This window comes from Mesoplodon densirostris, chromosome 16, assembly GCF_025265405.1.
Source record: "Mesoplodon densirostris isolate mMesDen1 chromosome 16, mMesDen1 primary haplotype, whole genome shotgun sequence".
Taxonomy (NCBI): domain Eukaryota; kingdom Metazoa; phylum Chordata; class Mammalia; order Artiodactyla; family Ziphiidae; genus Mesoplodon; species Mesoplodon densirostris.
The window spans coordinates 23,776,018-23,793,030 of NC_082676.1; the positions used below are offsets into that span (position 1 = coordinate 23,776,018).

The window sequence follows — 17,013 nt, forward strand, 5'->3', positions numbered from 1 at the left end:
GATAATCATGAACAGCAAAGGACTCAGGGCTTAATGAATTTTAAAGCAAGAGATCAAAGCAAGGATGCTATAGTTCAAAGAAGAGATGATGAAGCAACTGGAGGAGATGGCACTGGCAGAGCTCAGGAAAGAAAGTATTAAAAAAAAACACAAAAAAAACATCTCAGAAGTGAAGGTAATTTCAGAAACATCAACAAGGAAGCGAGCCTTGCTGAATATAGAGGATAAGATTGCAAAAAGCAAGTGAAGGAGTTGGAAATGAACAATTAAAAGGGAACCAAGAAATAATATAGCTAACAAGTATGGAGACACAGAGGGCAAGAAAGTGGGAGGGTTAAGCACATGGGTTTCTTCAACTTTTATAGCTGTAAATCTTAAGATACCTTTAAAATCTGATAAATCTAGAAACAGATGTCTAAGCACATTTAAAGATATAAAGGGAACTAACAATAATAATTAAAACTGGATAAAGAAAAGCAGAAGTATAACAATTATCTTTTTTTTAAAGGTGTGAACTTTCTAATTTATTTTATTTATTTATTTACTTGTTTATTTATTTTGGCTGCATTGGGTCTTCGTTTCTGCGTGTGGGCTTTCTCTAGTTGTGGTGAGCGGGGGCTACTCTTCGTTGCGGTGCACAGGCTTCTCATTGCGGTGGCTTCTCTTGTTGTGGAACGCGGGCTCTAGGGCACGCAGACTTCAGTAGTTGTGGCACACAGGCTTAGGTGCTCCGCAGCATGTGGGATCTTCCCGGACAAGTGATTGAACCCGTGTCCCCTGCATTGGCGGGTGGATTCTTAACCACTGCACCACCAGGGAAGTCCCAATTACTCCTTTTTTGACTTTTGAATTTTGTACTATCTATCTGTCTATCTATATGTATATACATTTCACCTATTCAAATGACTGAATCAGTTTTTAAGTAATAAAACAAAATCAGTGCAGTACAACAAGGAACACAGAGCTATTGGTAGAGCATCACAGTAAAAACAGGTTCATTGAAACTGGGATCTAGGAGGGCTGCAATTGAATAGAAATCAGTGAAAGGAGAAAAGGGCAAAAAGATGATGAAGTATCTAGGCTACCGAATTTACACTGGTTTATCAAGAATGAGACTTACTAATAATAAGAGTTAGTTACAAACATAATTACATACAGAGGGTTAGATTGAGCACCCTAGACCAGTTATCTTCTTCAGTTCATCAAAACATCGAAAGATAAAACAGACCTTCATCCCAAGATCAAACATATATGATAAAAAAGGTTATCAAAAAGAAGTTAATAGTCAGTAGAGAGACCAGAGCAAGCCTCTTAGACTTCATAATAAAAAATTAAACACACACACACATACACCTACACACACACACACACACACATACACACACAAATGGAATAGCCTGGGGCTTTTTATCCAAACTACCTCATTAGCAAGAGCAACCTGCTTCCTCTTCACCATGAGCACAGCTGGCCCCCTGGAATGATGTATGCAGTATGTGGTGTGTGTAAATGAAATTACAGGATTACTAAATCTGTTGAAAATCTGAATTTCTTGATCACTGGTAACTTATCTTAAAAATTTCTATTTAACATCTCACATTTAAAAAAATAATGCAAAATACCAAGTGTTGGCAAGGATGAGGAGAAATTGGAACCCGTGTGCATTGTTGGTGGGGATGTAAAATGGTGGAGCTGCTGTGGAAAAAATAAGGTGGTTCCTCAAAAAATTAAACATAGAATTACCATACGATCCAGCAATTCCACTTCTGAGTATGTAAGAAGATAGGGTAGGGGGTCCCCAGAGAAAGAGAACCAGGCATAGCTTTCTTGACATAAGAGATGTCATTTTTGACCTAAGACATTTTGTGATCTAAGCCTGGCCACAGGCTTGTCCTTGAACAGGTCTCAGTATTAGGCACCAGATGTAACAATAGCAAAGATTATAAATCAGTTGTAAAGATTCCCAATTCTGTTTCAGTGGTAAAGACTGGCCTGAAACGCTCTACCATTACATCAACTGGAAGCTAAGGGATGATGATGTTGACCTTTTCTGACCCTTTAGTGACTTCAATCAACTAAAGCTTGGACTCTGTTGACCGCCCAACCCCCTTCATGAATATGCATGTGCCCTTGGTTTAAAACTTGCCCGATTTTGCTGTTTGGGGAGACACTGCTTTGGGAAAGATCCCCAGTGGCCTCCTTACTTACTCTAAGTAATAATAAATCCTTCCTTCTCCAGATTTTTGGCTTGGTTGTGTCTTTTGGCTCGATACTCACCAAGAGGCGAACCCAGTTTTTCGGGTAACAAGTATATACTCAAAGAGATTGACCGCAAGGACTCAAAAGAGATTTCTGTACACCATGGTCCATAGCAGCTTTATAAACAATAGTCAAAAGGGAGAAACAGGGACTTCCCTGGTGGCACAGTGGTTAAGAATCCACATGCCAATGCAGGGGGCACGGGTTCAAGCCCTGGTCCGGGAAGATCCCGCATGCCGCGGAGCAGCTAAGCCCGTGCACCACAACTACTGAGCCTGCGCTCTAGAGCCCCTGAGCCATAACTACTGAAGCCCGTGCACCTAGAGCCCGTGCTCCACAACAAAAGAAGCCACCGCAATGAGAAGCCCGCACGCGGCAACAAAGAGTAGCCCTCGCTCACCGCGACTAGAGAAAAGCCCAGGCACAGCAACGACGACCCAACGCAGCCATAAATAAGTAAATAAATATGTTAAAAAAACAAAAACGAAAGGGAGAAACAACCCAAATGTCCATTGACAAATGAATAGATAAACAAACAAAATGTGCCATATATATAGTGGAAAATTGGCCTTAAAAAGGAAGGAAATTCTGATACATGCTACAATGTGGATGGACCTTGAAAATATTAACTAAAATAAGACATAAAAGTACAAATATTGTATGAGGTACCTACAGGAGTCAAATTCATAGAGACAGTAGAATGGTGGTTACCAGGGGCTGGAAGGAGGCAGGAATGGGGAGTCATTGTTTAATGGGTTCAGAGCTTCAGTTGGAGAAGATGAAAATGTGCTGGAGATGAATGGTAGTGACAGTTACAGAGCAATGTGAATGTACTTAATGTCACTGAACTGTACACTTAAAGATGGTTAAAATGGTAAATTGTTTTTGTGTATTTTACCACAATTGTTTTTTAAGTTTTAAAATAAAGTATGTTCCTGAGACAGGAGGGAAGGGGGCAGGGCACAACCTTGAAAAGAATGACATAGCTGTTGAGGATACGACAAAGACTGGTTAGAACTAATTAGGCCTAAGATGGCGGAAGATTCAACTTCCACTAGACCTTGAGCCTCATTATAAACTCATTGTATCACATTAGCATATGCTAAATGACACGCCCGCAGGCACCACTGACAGCTCTGAGGCCAACCATAAAAGGCCAAAAAGTGGGCAGTGGCCCAATTCCTGGAAATCCCCACCCCTTCCCCCAAATACTGGGAATAATCCCCCCATTTGTTAGCCTATGAAATTACCCAGACCATAAAAACTAACCCCCCATATTTCTGGGCCACTCTTACCTTCTGAGATGGCCCACACTCTGTGGAGTGTTTCTCGCAGGGCCTCTCTCACCTTTTAAGACGAACCGCATTCTGCCTATGGAACGTGTGTCTCTGCTTTCACTTTACTATGGCTCGCTCTTGAATTCGTTCCTGTGCGAGGCCAAGGACCCTCACTTGGTGGCCTGTCCCAGGAACTCACCCAAGACCTGGGACATGACCATCCTCTTGTGCCCCGTTTTCCTGCTGCATCTTTACAAAGGAAGAGGACAAAGGTGGTCTTCTCCCCGTTCTCATTTTTCCTTTGATTATAAAAATGTAGCCCACTTAATCCTTGGGGCAGATCCCTCTTCCCGGCCCACTTGTATCCTTCACAAGCATCCTAGATTAATAAATCTACTTCCTGCCTATCACTTTGCCTCTTGTTGAATTCCTTCTGCGCTGAGACGTAAAGAACCTGAGCTTCATTACGTTCTGAGCCCAGGTGTGCGGTTTCAGCTGGGAGACTGTGAGTTCGAGTACCTTCCTAAGCCAGAGATGGTGGGTCAAGTCCCATCTGAGGTGCAACTGGGTTTGAGTCCCATCTAAGGTGTTAGGTTTCGAGGTACGGTTTCATTCCCCTTCCCCCACCCTTCCTGAATGATTCTGTTTAGAAGCCATTAGTTGAGGCCAGGCATAGCAGGCATCTGTCTCGGGGTAGAGGGAGGCTGTGGTGGGGTAGCACAAGGTGCTGGAGCCCTGAGCAGGGTGAGGGGACTGGGGTGAGGGCATGGTAGTGAGGGACAGGGTTAGCGTGCAACAACAGGAGACTGGTTACATTCAGGAGGGCTGGTCAAAGAAGATCGTGAGAGCCAAGTTTCTCTCGTTCAAAGAAGGAAATTAAATGTATAGAAAGAGAGAAAACTAGAATAAACCCTGTGGTGTTGGACTGGAGTTGAATGTGTTGGTGTGAACTCATGGATTTCAATATATATAGATAGATGTAGAAATAAACAGATATAAATGTACGTGCACTTACCGTATATACATACATATATACCCTCCCTCTGTCCATGAGACAGCCTAGGAGCAGTGACCATTCCAACAGCAATGAACAAACCCACTGCCCAAATCTTGGTTTCTAAACACCATTCTCCACTAAAAGAACAAGGGTTTCTTGGAGAAATGACTGAATCCTGAGCTGAGACAGAGAAGGTACAAGATATGCTAGAAAGTAAGAAAATACTCAAAAAATGATGGAGACGTATCAAAAGGACACAGAAGTCAGCCTGAAGGGGCTCCCACTGGTCAAATCTGAGATAATTTGAGTATCAGAATAAATAATGAATTCCAGTGGCAACCAAGATGGAGTAATCCCATTACAGCCTCTCTCCCTCATCCGTTACAACTAAAAACTCTGGACAAAATACAAACAGCAACCAACTTCAAAATCTGAAAAGCAAATAATGCCAAATGGATTTTGGGAGTGAGGGTAGTAAAAACTTGAAGAAACAACCCCAGCGGGGCTGAGTTTCCTGATTTAATGAAGGACACAAGTTACTAAACAAAATTCAAAATTGTATTTTTATATACTATCAAACAATTAGAAATCAAAAAATTTTAAACAATACTATTTATAGTAGCACTAAAAACATGAAATACTTAGGTCTAACAAAATATGTGCAGCTTCTGTATGCTGAAGTTTATAAAACATTGATGTAAGAAGTTAAAGAACATCTTGGGGCTTCCCTGGTGGCGCAGTGGTTCAGAGTCCGCCTGCCGATGCAGGGGACACGGGTTCGTGCCTCAGTCTGGGAAGATCCCACATGCCGCGGAGCGGCTGGGCCCGTGAGCCATGGCCGCTGAGCCTGCGCGTCCGGAGCCTGTGCTCTGCAACGGGAGAGGCCACAACAGTGAGAAGCCCGCGTACCACAAAAAAAAAAAAAAAAAAAAAAAAAGTTAAAGAACATCTAAATAATACCAGACCTGGTATTAGTTCTTTTTTTTTTAACTAATTAATTAATTATATTTATTTTTGGCTGCACCTGGGTCTTCGTTGCTGCATGCGGACTTTTCTCTAGTTGCGGTGAGTGGGGGCTACTCTTCGTTGCGGTGCGCGGGCTTCTCAGTGCGGTGGCTTCTCTTGTTGCAGAGCACGGGCTCTAGGCACACGGGCTTCAATAGTTGTGGCACGCGGGCTCAGTAGTTGTGGCTCACGGGCTCCAGAGCGCAAGCTCAGTAGTTGTGGCGCATGGGCTTAGCTGCTCCACTCCATGTGGGATCTTCCCGGACCAGGGCTCGAACCCGTGTCTCCTGCATTGGCAGGCGGATTCTCTTAACCACCGCACCACCAGGGAAGCCCTGGTACTAGTTCTTTTACATATATTCTCTCATTGACTCTTCAGAGCCATTCTGTGTGGTAGTTATTATCCCCAGGCTCAGAAAGAGTATATGACTTACCTAAGGCCATATTATAAAAGAATTCATAGCAGGTTTATTTGTGATAGCCCCATATTGGAAATAACTCAAATGTCCTTCAACGGGTGACTGGTTAAACACACCATGGTACATCCACACCATGGATTATGACTCAGCAATAAAAATGAACAAACTATTGATACACACAAAAACCTGGAAGAATCTCCAGGGAATTATTCTGAGTAAAAAAAAAAGCCAATCCCCCAAAGTTACATACTAAATGATTCCATTTATGCAACATTTTTGAAATGAAAAAAATTAAAGAGATGGAGAATAGATTAGTGTTACCTGCGGTTGGGGATACGGCGTATGGGAAAGTAATGCGTGTAATTATAAAGCAGCAGCATGAGGGACCTTTGTGATGATCAAACATTTCTAGGTATTTATGGTGGCATCGTTGCACTAATCTACACGTGAGAAAATTGCATAGGCCTACATACATACACAAATAAGTGCATATAAAACTGGTGAAAACTGAATAAACTCTGTGGATTATATCAATGTCAATTCCCTGGTTTTGATATTGTACTACAGTTATGTTACCACTGGGGAAAACTAAGTGAAGTCTCCACTCTTTTTGCAATTTTCTGTGCATCTATGATTATTTCCAAATTAAAAGCTTTTAAAAAAAAAGTAGGCTTCTGTTCCACAACCCCCAACAGTGTGCCATCAAAAGACAACAAAATCTCTGTCTGAAAGAGTCTGGAAATCATTATTGGAGCTCTCCTTTCACAGGCATGATCTGCAATCCACTGCTTGTCCTCTCTAATCAACATTTACTGAGTGTCAGCTGGGAAGTCAGGCCTTGTGTTGGAAGCTAAGTGATATGAGATGAATGATTTATCATCCATTCCCATGGGAGCTCCCAACCTAGTGCTAATAAAAATGTCTAATAAGATAAGAGCATTGGACTAGGAAGTCAAAAGAATTTTGTCCTCCTGGAAACACTTACTAGGTTTTTGATTTTGGACCAATCCTTTGCCTCTTGGTATCTTGGTTTCTTAACCTGCAAAATTCAGAATAGAATGCACGTAAATATATATTTTAAACTTAATCTGAGCCCTCCGGGTGGGTTCAAGGCTATCTGAAATTACCTGAAATTGTACGCAGAAGTATGTAAGTGCATCCTTCTTCTAGGAAGAGGTATTATTTTTTAAAAAATAGATTTTGGGGGCTTATAACTGAAACTGATTTTGGATTTACTCTCTGAGGTCCCTTCCATACTAACATTCTACAATTCTAGTAGAACTCTAAGATGTCTCCTTCTATTTCTAATGTTCTGTGATTCCAATAGGAATGGAAGAAATGGGCTAAAGCTCTAACACCCGTGATTCCCAGTACCAAGAGTTCGTTCCCTCTGCAAGAGGACAAGGATTCAATTTTTCAACATGGAATTCTAGGCTCTTTATGGTTTAACCTTTAATTGACCTTCCAACCTCAGCTCTTATCCCTTCCCCAGACCTCACCTCAGCCTGCAGTTTCCACAAAGCTTTGCTCCGATTCACTCTGTGCCTTGGTACAGACAGTGCCTTCTACCTGGAATGCCCCTAACTCCACCCTTTTTCTTCTTGAGTCTAAGCTTAAAGGTCCCCTCCTGAGTGAAGACTTCCAGGACCCCTCATCCTTACAGCAGGGTTTGGTGGGCTCCCTTAGCCCTGGATACCGACTGCCTATTACCACACAGGAAATAGGACTGTTGGTTCACTCAAGGCAGCAATCCCAACTGCCAAGGGGCCTGGCAGAGGAAGGAAAGGTTTGAAGCTGGTAGGTATGACAAACTCTAGGCCCCTGTTTTCCCACCTTTGAAAAGAAAATAGGGAAAAATATTGGCTCTAAGGAAAACGACAACCTGAGAGCAATAGTAAATGAACTCTTCTGAATGTTAATGTAACACGAAACAACATTCTGTTTCAGAGAACAATAGGGAACGGTGGGTGGGGATTGAGCCTGACCGGAACAGAGTATCTGTCTAAAAGAAGGAGACCCAGCTCCAGCTAATTGTTAACTGGCAGGAATGTGGGTGGGTCCGGTGCAGCCAGCTTGTCCACTTTTTCAAGAAAAACTGGAAATCCAGATTTGCACGTGAAATCTCAATTTTTACATATTACTAACGAAAAACATTAAAGACCTATTGTGATGACTTTCAAGGTTTTCAGGCTGTGGAAACTGTTCTGGGAGGATCTACTTCAACCCATTTACAAGAGCACATCCTATGCGGGAGGCAAGTTTTATATCAGGGCCATTGGTGTGTTGATGGCTGTACAAGAAGCCCACTCATTCTGCATAGAAATCAAAGGTACTGCAAGGGTTATACAAAATCTTCATAAGGGACCCCGTCTCTCGCTTAGTTTCCCAGTCTGTAAAATACATACAAAACATATTTGTGAGCCAGTTGTCAAAAAGAATATCAATTACCAAAGGGCTGTCAGAGCTACATGCCTACCTGCATCATCTCACTGAATTCTCATAACCACTAATGAGGTTAGTTCTAATACATCCACATTTTGCAGATCATTAAACTGTAGCTCAGAGACAGCAATTTACTTAATGAAGACAAACATTTAAAAAGCCCTTTCTTTCCAAAGTCTTCACTATTTAATCCTCTCAGCAACTCTGGCCTAAGGCAAATAAACCCTTCGGGGATTCCAAGGCAGCCTGACTCCAATAGGGTAGCAGTTTTACCGTTCAACGTATGTATAATGAAAACCATATACGTAAGGTAAAATTTTCTAGTAGCCACATTTAAAGGTGAATGACACACGTGAAATTAATTTTAATGATATATTTTATTTGACCCAATATATGCAAAATACTACCAATCCAACATGTAACCCATATAAAAAATTATTGAGATATTTACCTTTTTTTTCATACTAAGTCCTGGCTGTATTTTACATTACATCACGTCCCAATTCCCACTAGCCACATGTCAAGGGCTCAGTAAGCATATGGGGCTAGTGGCCACTATATGAGGCTACGCATTTAGTCTATTGAGTAATCCTGAAATTAAAAGCAAAACCCACAGAGCCACCTGTCCCTTGGTTTCAGAGGCCACGCCAAAATAAAAAAATCGTAATGGCAAAAAGTTCTTGAGCGTTTACTTTGTGCCATGAAAAGGGCAACTTTTACTACGTGTGTTGAAGATCTTACACACGTTATCTTGTGTCTTCCTCGCCACAAGGCGGGTGTACTGCCCTCTTCTTTTGAGTGAGCGAGAGAACTTTCCGGAGTTGGGCCCTCCTCCAGAGCCCGACCGCCGTCCCGCTCCCGCCACCCGCCGGGCGCCAGCCTCCGGGAGCCATTGGTTCTCCATCATCCTAATCAGGGTCAAGTAAGGAGGCGCGCACGCAGGGGCAGACGCAGGTCACCTGCAAGCCGAAGCGATCGAGGCTGATAGGGACCCTTCTGGGCCCCTTCTCCTTAGGCTTGGGCTTGCGCTTGGGCTTGAGCGGCGGCTCCGGCACCGACTCCTCCTCCGACCCCTCCTCTGACTCTTCGACTTCTCCTCCTCCTCGAACTGGTGCTCGGAGGCGCCACCAGCCGGAGCCAGCCATTGCACGCTTCGGCTGGCCGGCCGGCGGTACCACAGCCTCCTACCGGGACTCAGGAACGCGAGGGGGCGTCGCTTCCGGGAGCCCGGACTCAGCTTCCGGACGCTCGCGCGCCGAGCTCACCATAGAGAAGCCAGCCGGGACGCCCACTTCCGCCTGCCCCAGACGCTTTGCTGGCGCTGGTAGGCTTGGGGCCCCCACCGCCCCTCTCCCTCAGGGTCGCTCGGGCTCCGCCCTTTAGCGGAAACGTCTCCCTCTTCACCCCGCCCCCTCGCAGACGGAGTGCTGCGCCCACAGCTGCCGGACAAAGAGCGACGTCCAGAGCTGGAGTCATGGCGGCGAGTGAGCAGAGCTTGGCAGTAACCGAGAGCCTCGCGCCGCTGTCGGGAAAAGAGGAAGAGGCCGGCCTGAGCTCAGGCCTGGAGCGTAATTCCACGGGCTCCTCCTCGACTCCTGAGACCCCATCGCCTGCCCCCGAGTCGTCCAGCCTCAACGCCGCGGTCCCCGAAGCGAATCCTACGTTTCCCGCGGCGGCGGCCGCCGCCCTGGAGCTGCCCCTCGGGCCCGCACCCCTGGCCTCCGCGCCGTTTGCCGAAGCCGCTCCGCGATCCCCCCCAGGCCCTGGCGGCTCGCGGCCCGGCCCGGAGACGTTCCGCCAGCGATTCCGGCAGTTCCGCTACCAGGACGCGGCAGGCCCTCGGGAGGCGTTCCGACAGCTGCGGGAGCTCTCCCGCCAGTGGCTGCGGCCCGACATCCGTACGAAGGAGCAGATCGTGGAGATGCTGGTGCAGGAGCAGCTGCTCGCCATCCTGCCTGAGGCAGCGCGGGCCCGGCGGCTTCGCCGCCGCACGGACGTGCGCATCACCGGCTGAGCGGTAGAGCTGCGGGCGGCCCGGCCCGGGCGCTTTCTGGACTAGAGCCATGATCAGATCCGAGGCCCTGAGCCTGGCTCCCCATTACGCGTTAATGAAAAATGAGTTTTGGCAGTTCCTGCAGTCTCGTGTGTCCTTTTCGTTCGTGCTTTACTGTGCTTATTTTCCCGAGCCTATTTCCAACCTCCTTTCTGGCTGGTGGCGAAACCAGGTTGGGAGCCCATGAGAATAAATCCTTTGTTTCTCATTCACTTGGCCATCGTTGGCTTTTGTGGGATCATTATGTGTTGGTTAGGCCTGGGCCGCCACATGTGGGAAATTTTTTTTTTCCTGCGCGTTCCCCAGCGCCCCACTTGGGTTTCCTTTGTTTTGTGGAGTCTATGTAATGAGGGCTCCAGCAGCCTGTGTTCCATCGTCGCCCCTACCTCTTACTAGCTAGAATTTGAGCTTGTTTTCCTACCTAAGAGAACAGATCACAGTGTTCTGTTGTCTTGTAGATGGCGGTGGGTTGTGCCGGCAAATAGCTGGCTCTACTAGGTGCTTATTTAACTGGCTACTGCTATACCAATACTGCCACCAACTTGCTCCATCTGCCTGCCCTTTGGGCACAGACTTCCCCAAAGGCCCAAGTTATAGGGCTATTTTAGTAAGTGTTTAGTGCAGGTGTTTACAGAGATAGTCTAGTTCTTGTTTGTGAGCTCTGGTTTAAGCCTCCATACCAAATTTTAAGGCTCTTGAAAGATTTAAGGAGCATATCTGGTGTGAACTAATGGATTGCTACTCACTTTAATGTCTCCCCAACTGCCTCCCTTAACTTTTTTAATAAGCATAATTGTTTAGGAAGGGAAGGAGCAATGTGGCAAGTAATAGGGAAGCTCTGCAGTATAACCTTAGAGCCTACTCCATTCCTTGAGTCTTCCGCACACCCAGGAAGGAGCTGATTGGGGTTCATAGGCCGTTTGGCTTGCCCTCAGAAGGGTCCTAATTGCAGTGGGTGCCATCTTTTAATATAAGGAAGGCCAGACCTATTTTCCCTGCACTGCTTTCAACAATCAAAAATTGAATAGTCCAGCAGCTCACATCACAAAGCATGAGCCAGACTGGGCTAGAGGGTGGTGTGGGGCATTTTACTTTTGAATATTAAAGACACTTAAATGAATTCAAAAGTATTTTGCATACTTCCTTGAGATTTTGGATTTAAGCCTGCATCTGCCTCCCTGCAGAAGATACATCTATTTAGAATGTAAAAGCAGACTTCCTTTAAAAGGTAATGTTTATAGAAAATTAATGCACATTAAAAACAGGGTAGATGGGACTTCCCTGGTGGTGCAGTGGTTAATAAGAATCTGCCTGCCGGGCTTCCCTGTTGGCGCAGTGGTTGAGAGTCCGCCTGCTAATAGAGGGGACATGGGTTCGTGCCCCGGCCCGGGAAGATCCCACATGCCACGGAGTGGCTGGGCCCGTGAGCCATGGCCGCTGAGCCTGCGCGTCTGAAGCCTGTGCTCCGCAACGGGAGAGGCCACAACAGTGAGAGGCCCGCATACCGCAAAAAAAAAAAAAAAAAAAAAATCTGCCTGCCAATGCAGGAGAGACAGGTTCAAGCCCTGCTCCGGGAAGATCCCACATGCCACGGAGCAACTACGCCCGTGCGTCACAGCTACTAAGCCTGCACTCTGGAGACCGCGAGCCACAACTACTGAGCCTGTGTGCCACAACTACTGAAGACTGCATGCCTAGAGCCCACGCTCCGCAACAAGAGAAGCCACTGCAATGAGAAGCCTGTGCACCGCAACAAAGAGGAGCCCCTGCTCACCACAACTAGAGAAAGCCTGCGCACAGCAAAGAAGACCCAATGCAGCTAAAAATAAATATAAAAAGAAAAATAAATTTATATTAAAAAAATAGGGTAGATAACTATATAACAAACGACTGAAACGTAGCAACAAAAACCTGTTTTATTTTTTCCAAATACAGATACAGAAGTTTGCATGTTTTGCAAATATTGCTTCAAAGCAACATTTCTATATACAGCGCCTTCTGTTCTAATAGCGCGTAAACATAGATATGTATCCACAGTGCAATGTTGGCTCATCAAGGGTCCACCTTGCATACACTCATCACTTAAAAACAAAATGATTAGTCAAACCAGAACTGTTTTTGTCAAGGCAATTTTTTTTAATAGGTGGATAGTTTTTCTCAAAAGAAAACTTAGGTAGTGTACATATTTCTAAATGGTAACAGTAATATTTGCAAATAACAGTTTCCAGTGCTCCAGCCTGGGGTTAATTCAACTTGACCCAGGAATTGGGGATGGAGCCCCTCAACATGGCTTTAAATTAGGGAAGCACACTGGGGTTATCAGAACTTGGAGTCCCCCCCTGCTTCCCTAAGGACAAAGGTCACAATGAGTGAAATGGGATTATTTCCTTTACAAAAAGCATACAGTAAACTCAATAATGGCCACTTGGCAAAATTAGGGTAACTCAGTTTCTTCTTTCATCTTGAAAAAGACATGAGATTGACTCCCTTAAAGTTACAGCTTCCCCAGAAGTTATGCTCAAATGTGTTTTCAGGAAAGAAAAATCAGTAATCTAATAAGTCACCACACCTCACAGTTGTGGCTACAGAAAATAATCCTGTTTCTTCCCCTTTCAGACAAGCTTCACACAGTTCTTATAATGTGGCTGTCTGATAAACTATGCAAAACACAGATGCCATGCATACTCCTTGAGCATTTCTTCCCACACCAGAAACACCAATATTAGCAATGGGAAACAACCTCTTACAGAGGAATTGTGTCAGCTTTATTACAGATGTCATAGCCACATGTATTCCCTCTGATGGATGAGCTACAGCAGGTCAACTTGTCCTAAATTCATTTTATATCAAATGGTGAGTTAAATTACTAGACAAAGCATACCCTGAAACAGATCTTGGTACAGAGGGCTTTGTGACCGCAATGACCTGTACCTTAAAGCCTAACCATCCCAAAGGTCACTGGAGATACTGTCATTGCTATTGAGATATTGGCTACTTCACGTTTACATAGTAAATATTTGCAGCATATAACATTACAGATTCATAAACCCATAATTAACTTGTGAGTGTTAATGGATAGATGTGCTTTGATTTTTGCCTTTAGTGACAGGAAAACTAAATGGTAAAACGGGTCACTCCTCAAAGCATGGAACATTTTCTTTAACTTTGCCTAGTAAGGAAAAACAAAACAATTACACGTGGAACCGTAACCTGGAAGAGTAACAAATATTGTCTCAGAAGGTACAAACTGTACCTGGACCTTAAGCAGCATAATCACCTTGATCTCACAAAATAATACAAACAGGAAATTTAAAGTGTTAAAGTATATTAAAACAATTCTGAAAATGCCAACTACTGAACATATACCCTTCGGGGAAGGAGAAAAGCGGCAGCAGATGTAGAATCTGGTTTGTTTACAACAATACAAAGTAAGGTAATTCCCCAAACCACATTCTTTGTAACAAATCTTTACAGTGAGAGTTCAAATTTGGGGGAACCATTTTTTGGACATTAAACAGAACTGGTAAGCTGTCAAGAAGTGGGTAGAAAATGCTGTCCTTTGGGTTCCAGACCCTTCCTGCTTCGGTTTGGAATTCCTCCTAGATTCTTATTACAGTGAGATTCTAGTTCTTCCACAGGCTGTATGGGTTCTGCTACAAAAGACACAACCCAGCCAATTCTGGGGTGAAAGCGTACAAAACTTGTCCCCGGTACCATGAAGTCATGCACGAGAGGTGGTGAGAAAGCGAAGAGTTCTAAGGAGGCGGGGTGGCCAAGGCCTCTGCTCCCTCCCAACCTCCACAGAAGGGTGAGGTCACGACATTCCCACGAAGCTGGAAAAATGAAAATGATGCCTGCTGCCTAAATCCATGCCAGGCAGAAAACCAGAAGGCTTGGCATGTGCCCCAACCTGACAGAAAAGTCAATTAAATAAGCTGCAAGTTGAATTTACAACTGTTTCCGACTAAACTTTTTTGGCTCTCATTCCATTTATCATCAGTGGCACGATTTCAAGTGAAGTTTGTGCAAAAAGACTCACTCTCCATTCAACAATGTGCACAGAAGAAGGGAATCCCAAGAGTCTATTTGCTACCTTCTTGGTAGGCTTCGAGATCAGAGTGCCCTCCCTTCCAGCAGCCAAAACGGCCTCTTTGTCCAAGTCCATCACACCCCTGCCCAGATCCCTGAAGTCAGTCGGTGTCACGTGCATTCAGCATGCTAGGTTTATTTATTTAAATATGTGAAGCTCCTCCTGCAGGTGCCCCAGGATTGTGCCCCCAATTAGTGTGGGGTGCCCAGTTTCATGTTGAGCAGCAGAGTGCGATCTGTTGCACCTTGCCCAGGTCCGTCAGCAGCTGCTTGATGCAATGCTTGAGCTGCGGAAGCCTGGCCAGAGGCTCCGGGGGCTCCAGCTCCCCAGTGTAGTCCAGCCAGCTCTCCAACACTGTAGGCAGAAGAGAGAAGACCCGGTGAGTTCTCAATACTTGATCTGCAAGAATGTCAGCAAAAATTTCAGCACTTTATCCCACTCATGGGGGGCGGGGAGGGAGGGCCATTTCAGGCAACACTGACTCATCACCCTCTCTGCAAAGTATTACTCCCAGGACAAAGCTCAAATGCTGTAGAGCAGTGCAGTCCAACAGAACTTTCTGCAATGACAGAAATGGGCTATGTCTGTGTTGTCTAATATAGCCACTAGCCATATGTAGCTACTGAGTACTTAAAACGTGGCTAGTGCAACTGAGGAACTGAATTTAAACTTTATTCCATTTTAATTAATTTAAATAGCCACACATAGCTAGTGACTACTGCATTCGTGCAGCTCTACAGTCTAGCCGGCTTGGAAGGACCCACCTTTCTCAGTGTTACCGCCCCATCTTTATAAGGCTTTCCCATGTTGAAAATCAGAGAGCCTGGTGTTTTAGCCTTCTGTTAAGAAAAATGAGAATCTAAAGGGACTTGAAAAGGTCTATTTTTGTCTCCATAAATTCTGATCTGCTTCATATTGATTCCTATCATCAGTAGCACAGAACACTCCGATTTTATTTTCTAAGTACTTAATGTAAAATGTCCAAGTACTAACAAACTTGACTACAATTAGTTCAATATCTAAAAAGCTGTCTTGCTTCTGAGAGCAGAAATTTCTCTATAGAAAGATATTTGTTCTTCCCCAGCCACTCCCTTAAGCTCTGGCATTTGGGGAGGGGCCATTCCGGAGCCCTGCACCTCTGACAAGAGCCAGCCCCTCCAGGTAGGCCCTGTGCTTACCCTGGTCTGCCCGTAGCCTTTCTAGTCCGTGTATCAAGCTCTACTGAGCACCATCTGGACCCTGGAGCCAGAGTGCAGAAAGAGGGAGACCACGCAGCTCCTGTTCCTCAAGCAGCCCGCAGCCTCATACACAATCCTCTGCCTTCCTCAGACCAGCCCTCCATCTTCCTTCCCACCTTTCTAAATCCTTTGTTCCCTGCAAGTTACTTCTCAGGGAAGCCTTCCCCAACTCTACAATCTGAATCTGGTCCCTGTGTCACAGGTGCTACGCTATCACTTGCTCTCCTTTGGAGCACTTATCCTGGTTTGTAATTAAACATAACGGGATGATTTAATTAATATCTGTCTCTAACATAAGATCAAGCTCCATGAGAGCAGAGGCAGAGTCTGCCTTACTCACCATTATATCCCTAACACTCAACTATGCCTGGTACATAGCAGGTTCTCAACAGAGGCAGTGAGAGAATGCAGGAACAGCCCAGCGACATGCCCCACTGAATGCTCGGGCTCCTCAGAGTTCACCTTCCTCCATTAGGTTTCTTGTTGGCACTCGGGGGTTCCAAGGAGGAGGAACCTTCCCTCCTCCTGATCCCAACAAGTACAAGGACTTGAAAATAAGAAATATAAAACTGACTTCTCAGACGGAACTTGAAAACCAAGAGTAAAGGATCAAAGTTAAATGACAGTGACCAGTGACCTCCTGAGCAAGAAAAACTCCATAGTGACCAGTTTCAATACAACAGTAAGTCTTATTAAAAAAAAAAAAAAAAGAAAAAGAAGTCCATAGACTAGAGAGAGACAGGAACTGCTCAGCTAAAGAGCACAAGAGTAAATGGAGGGGGGACTTCCCTGGTGGTCCAGTGGTTAAGACTCCACGCTCCCAATGCAGGGGACCCAGGTTTGATCCCTGATCAGGGAACTAGATCCCACATGCCACAACTAAAGATCCCACACGTGGCAATGAAGATCCCAAAGACCTGGCATGCATGCATAAATAAATCTTTTTTTTTTAAAAAGAGTAGGGGCTTCCCTGGTGGCACAGTGGTTGAGAGTCCGCCTGCCGATGCAGGGGACACGGGTTCGTGCCCTGGTCCGGGAGGGTCCCACATGCCGCGGAGCGGCTGGGCCCGTGAGCCGTGGCCGCTGAGCCTGCGCGTCCGGAGCCTGTGCTCCGCAATGGGAGAGGCCACAACAGTGAGAGGCCCGCGTACCGCAAAAAAATAAAAAATAAAAAATAAAATAAAAGAAGAGTAAATGGAGAAAAGACTCCAAGTTAATGCTGTAAGAGCCCATCTG

At 45.2% G+C, this 17,013-nt stretch overlaps 3 protein-coding genes across 11 annotated transcripts in view; 1 reads left to right on the forward strand and 2 right to left on the reverse strand.

Moving 5' to 3' along the window:
* CNBD2 (cyclic nucleotide binding domain containing 2) overlaps positions 1-9,683 on the reverse strand; it is a 64,644-nt gene extending 54,961 nt beyond the window's left edge. The window contains exons 1-2 of the mRNA XM_060120418.1: positions 9,356-9,683; positions 6,940-6,993 (exon numbers count right to left, since the gene is read on the reverse strand). Of these exons, the coding sequence (XP_059976401.1) occupies positions 6,940-6,993; positions 9,356-9,541 (240 nt within the window). The 5' untranslated portion in view covers positions 9,542-9,683. The remainder of the gene's footprint in view (positions 1-6,939; positions 6,994-9,355) is intronic.
* A 43-nt stretch (positions 9,684-9,726) lies between these two features.
* On the forward strand, positions 9,727-10,661 carry SCAND1 (SCAN domain containing 1). Its single transcript, XM_060078948.1, has one exon. It carries the CDS (start codon positions 9,871-9,873, stop codon positions 10,408-10,410), a length of 540 nt encoding a protein of 179 aa, XP_059934931.1. The 5' UTR covers positions 9,727-9,870; the 3' UTR covers positions 10,411-10,661.
* A 1,686-nt stretch (positions 10,662-12,347) lies between these two features.
* Positions 12,348-17,013, reverse strand: part of PHF20 (PHD finger protein 20) — a 136,130-nt gene continuing 131,464 nt past the window's right edge. For all 9 annotated transcript variants that reach the window (XM_060120355.1, XM_060120356.1, XM_060120361.1 and 6 more), the window contains one exon: positions 12,348-14,893. In XM_060120355.1, coding sequence (XP_059976338.1) covers positions 14,751-14,893 — 143 coding nt within the window. In that variant the 3' untranslated portion in view covers positions 12,348-14,750. The remainder of the gene's footprint in view (positions 14,894-17,013) is intronic.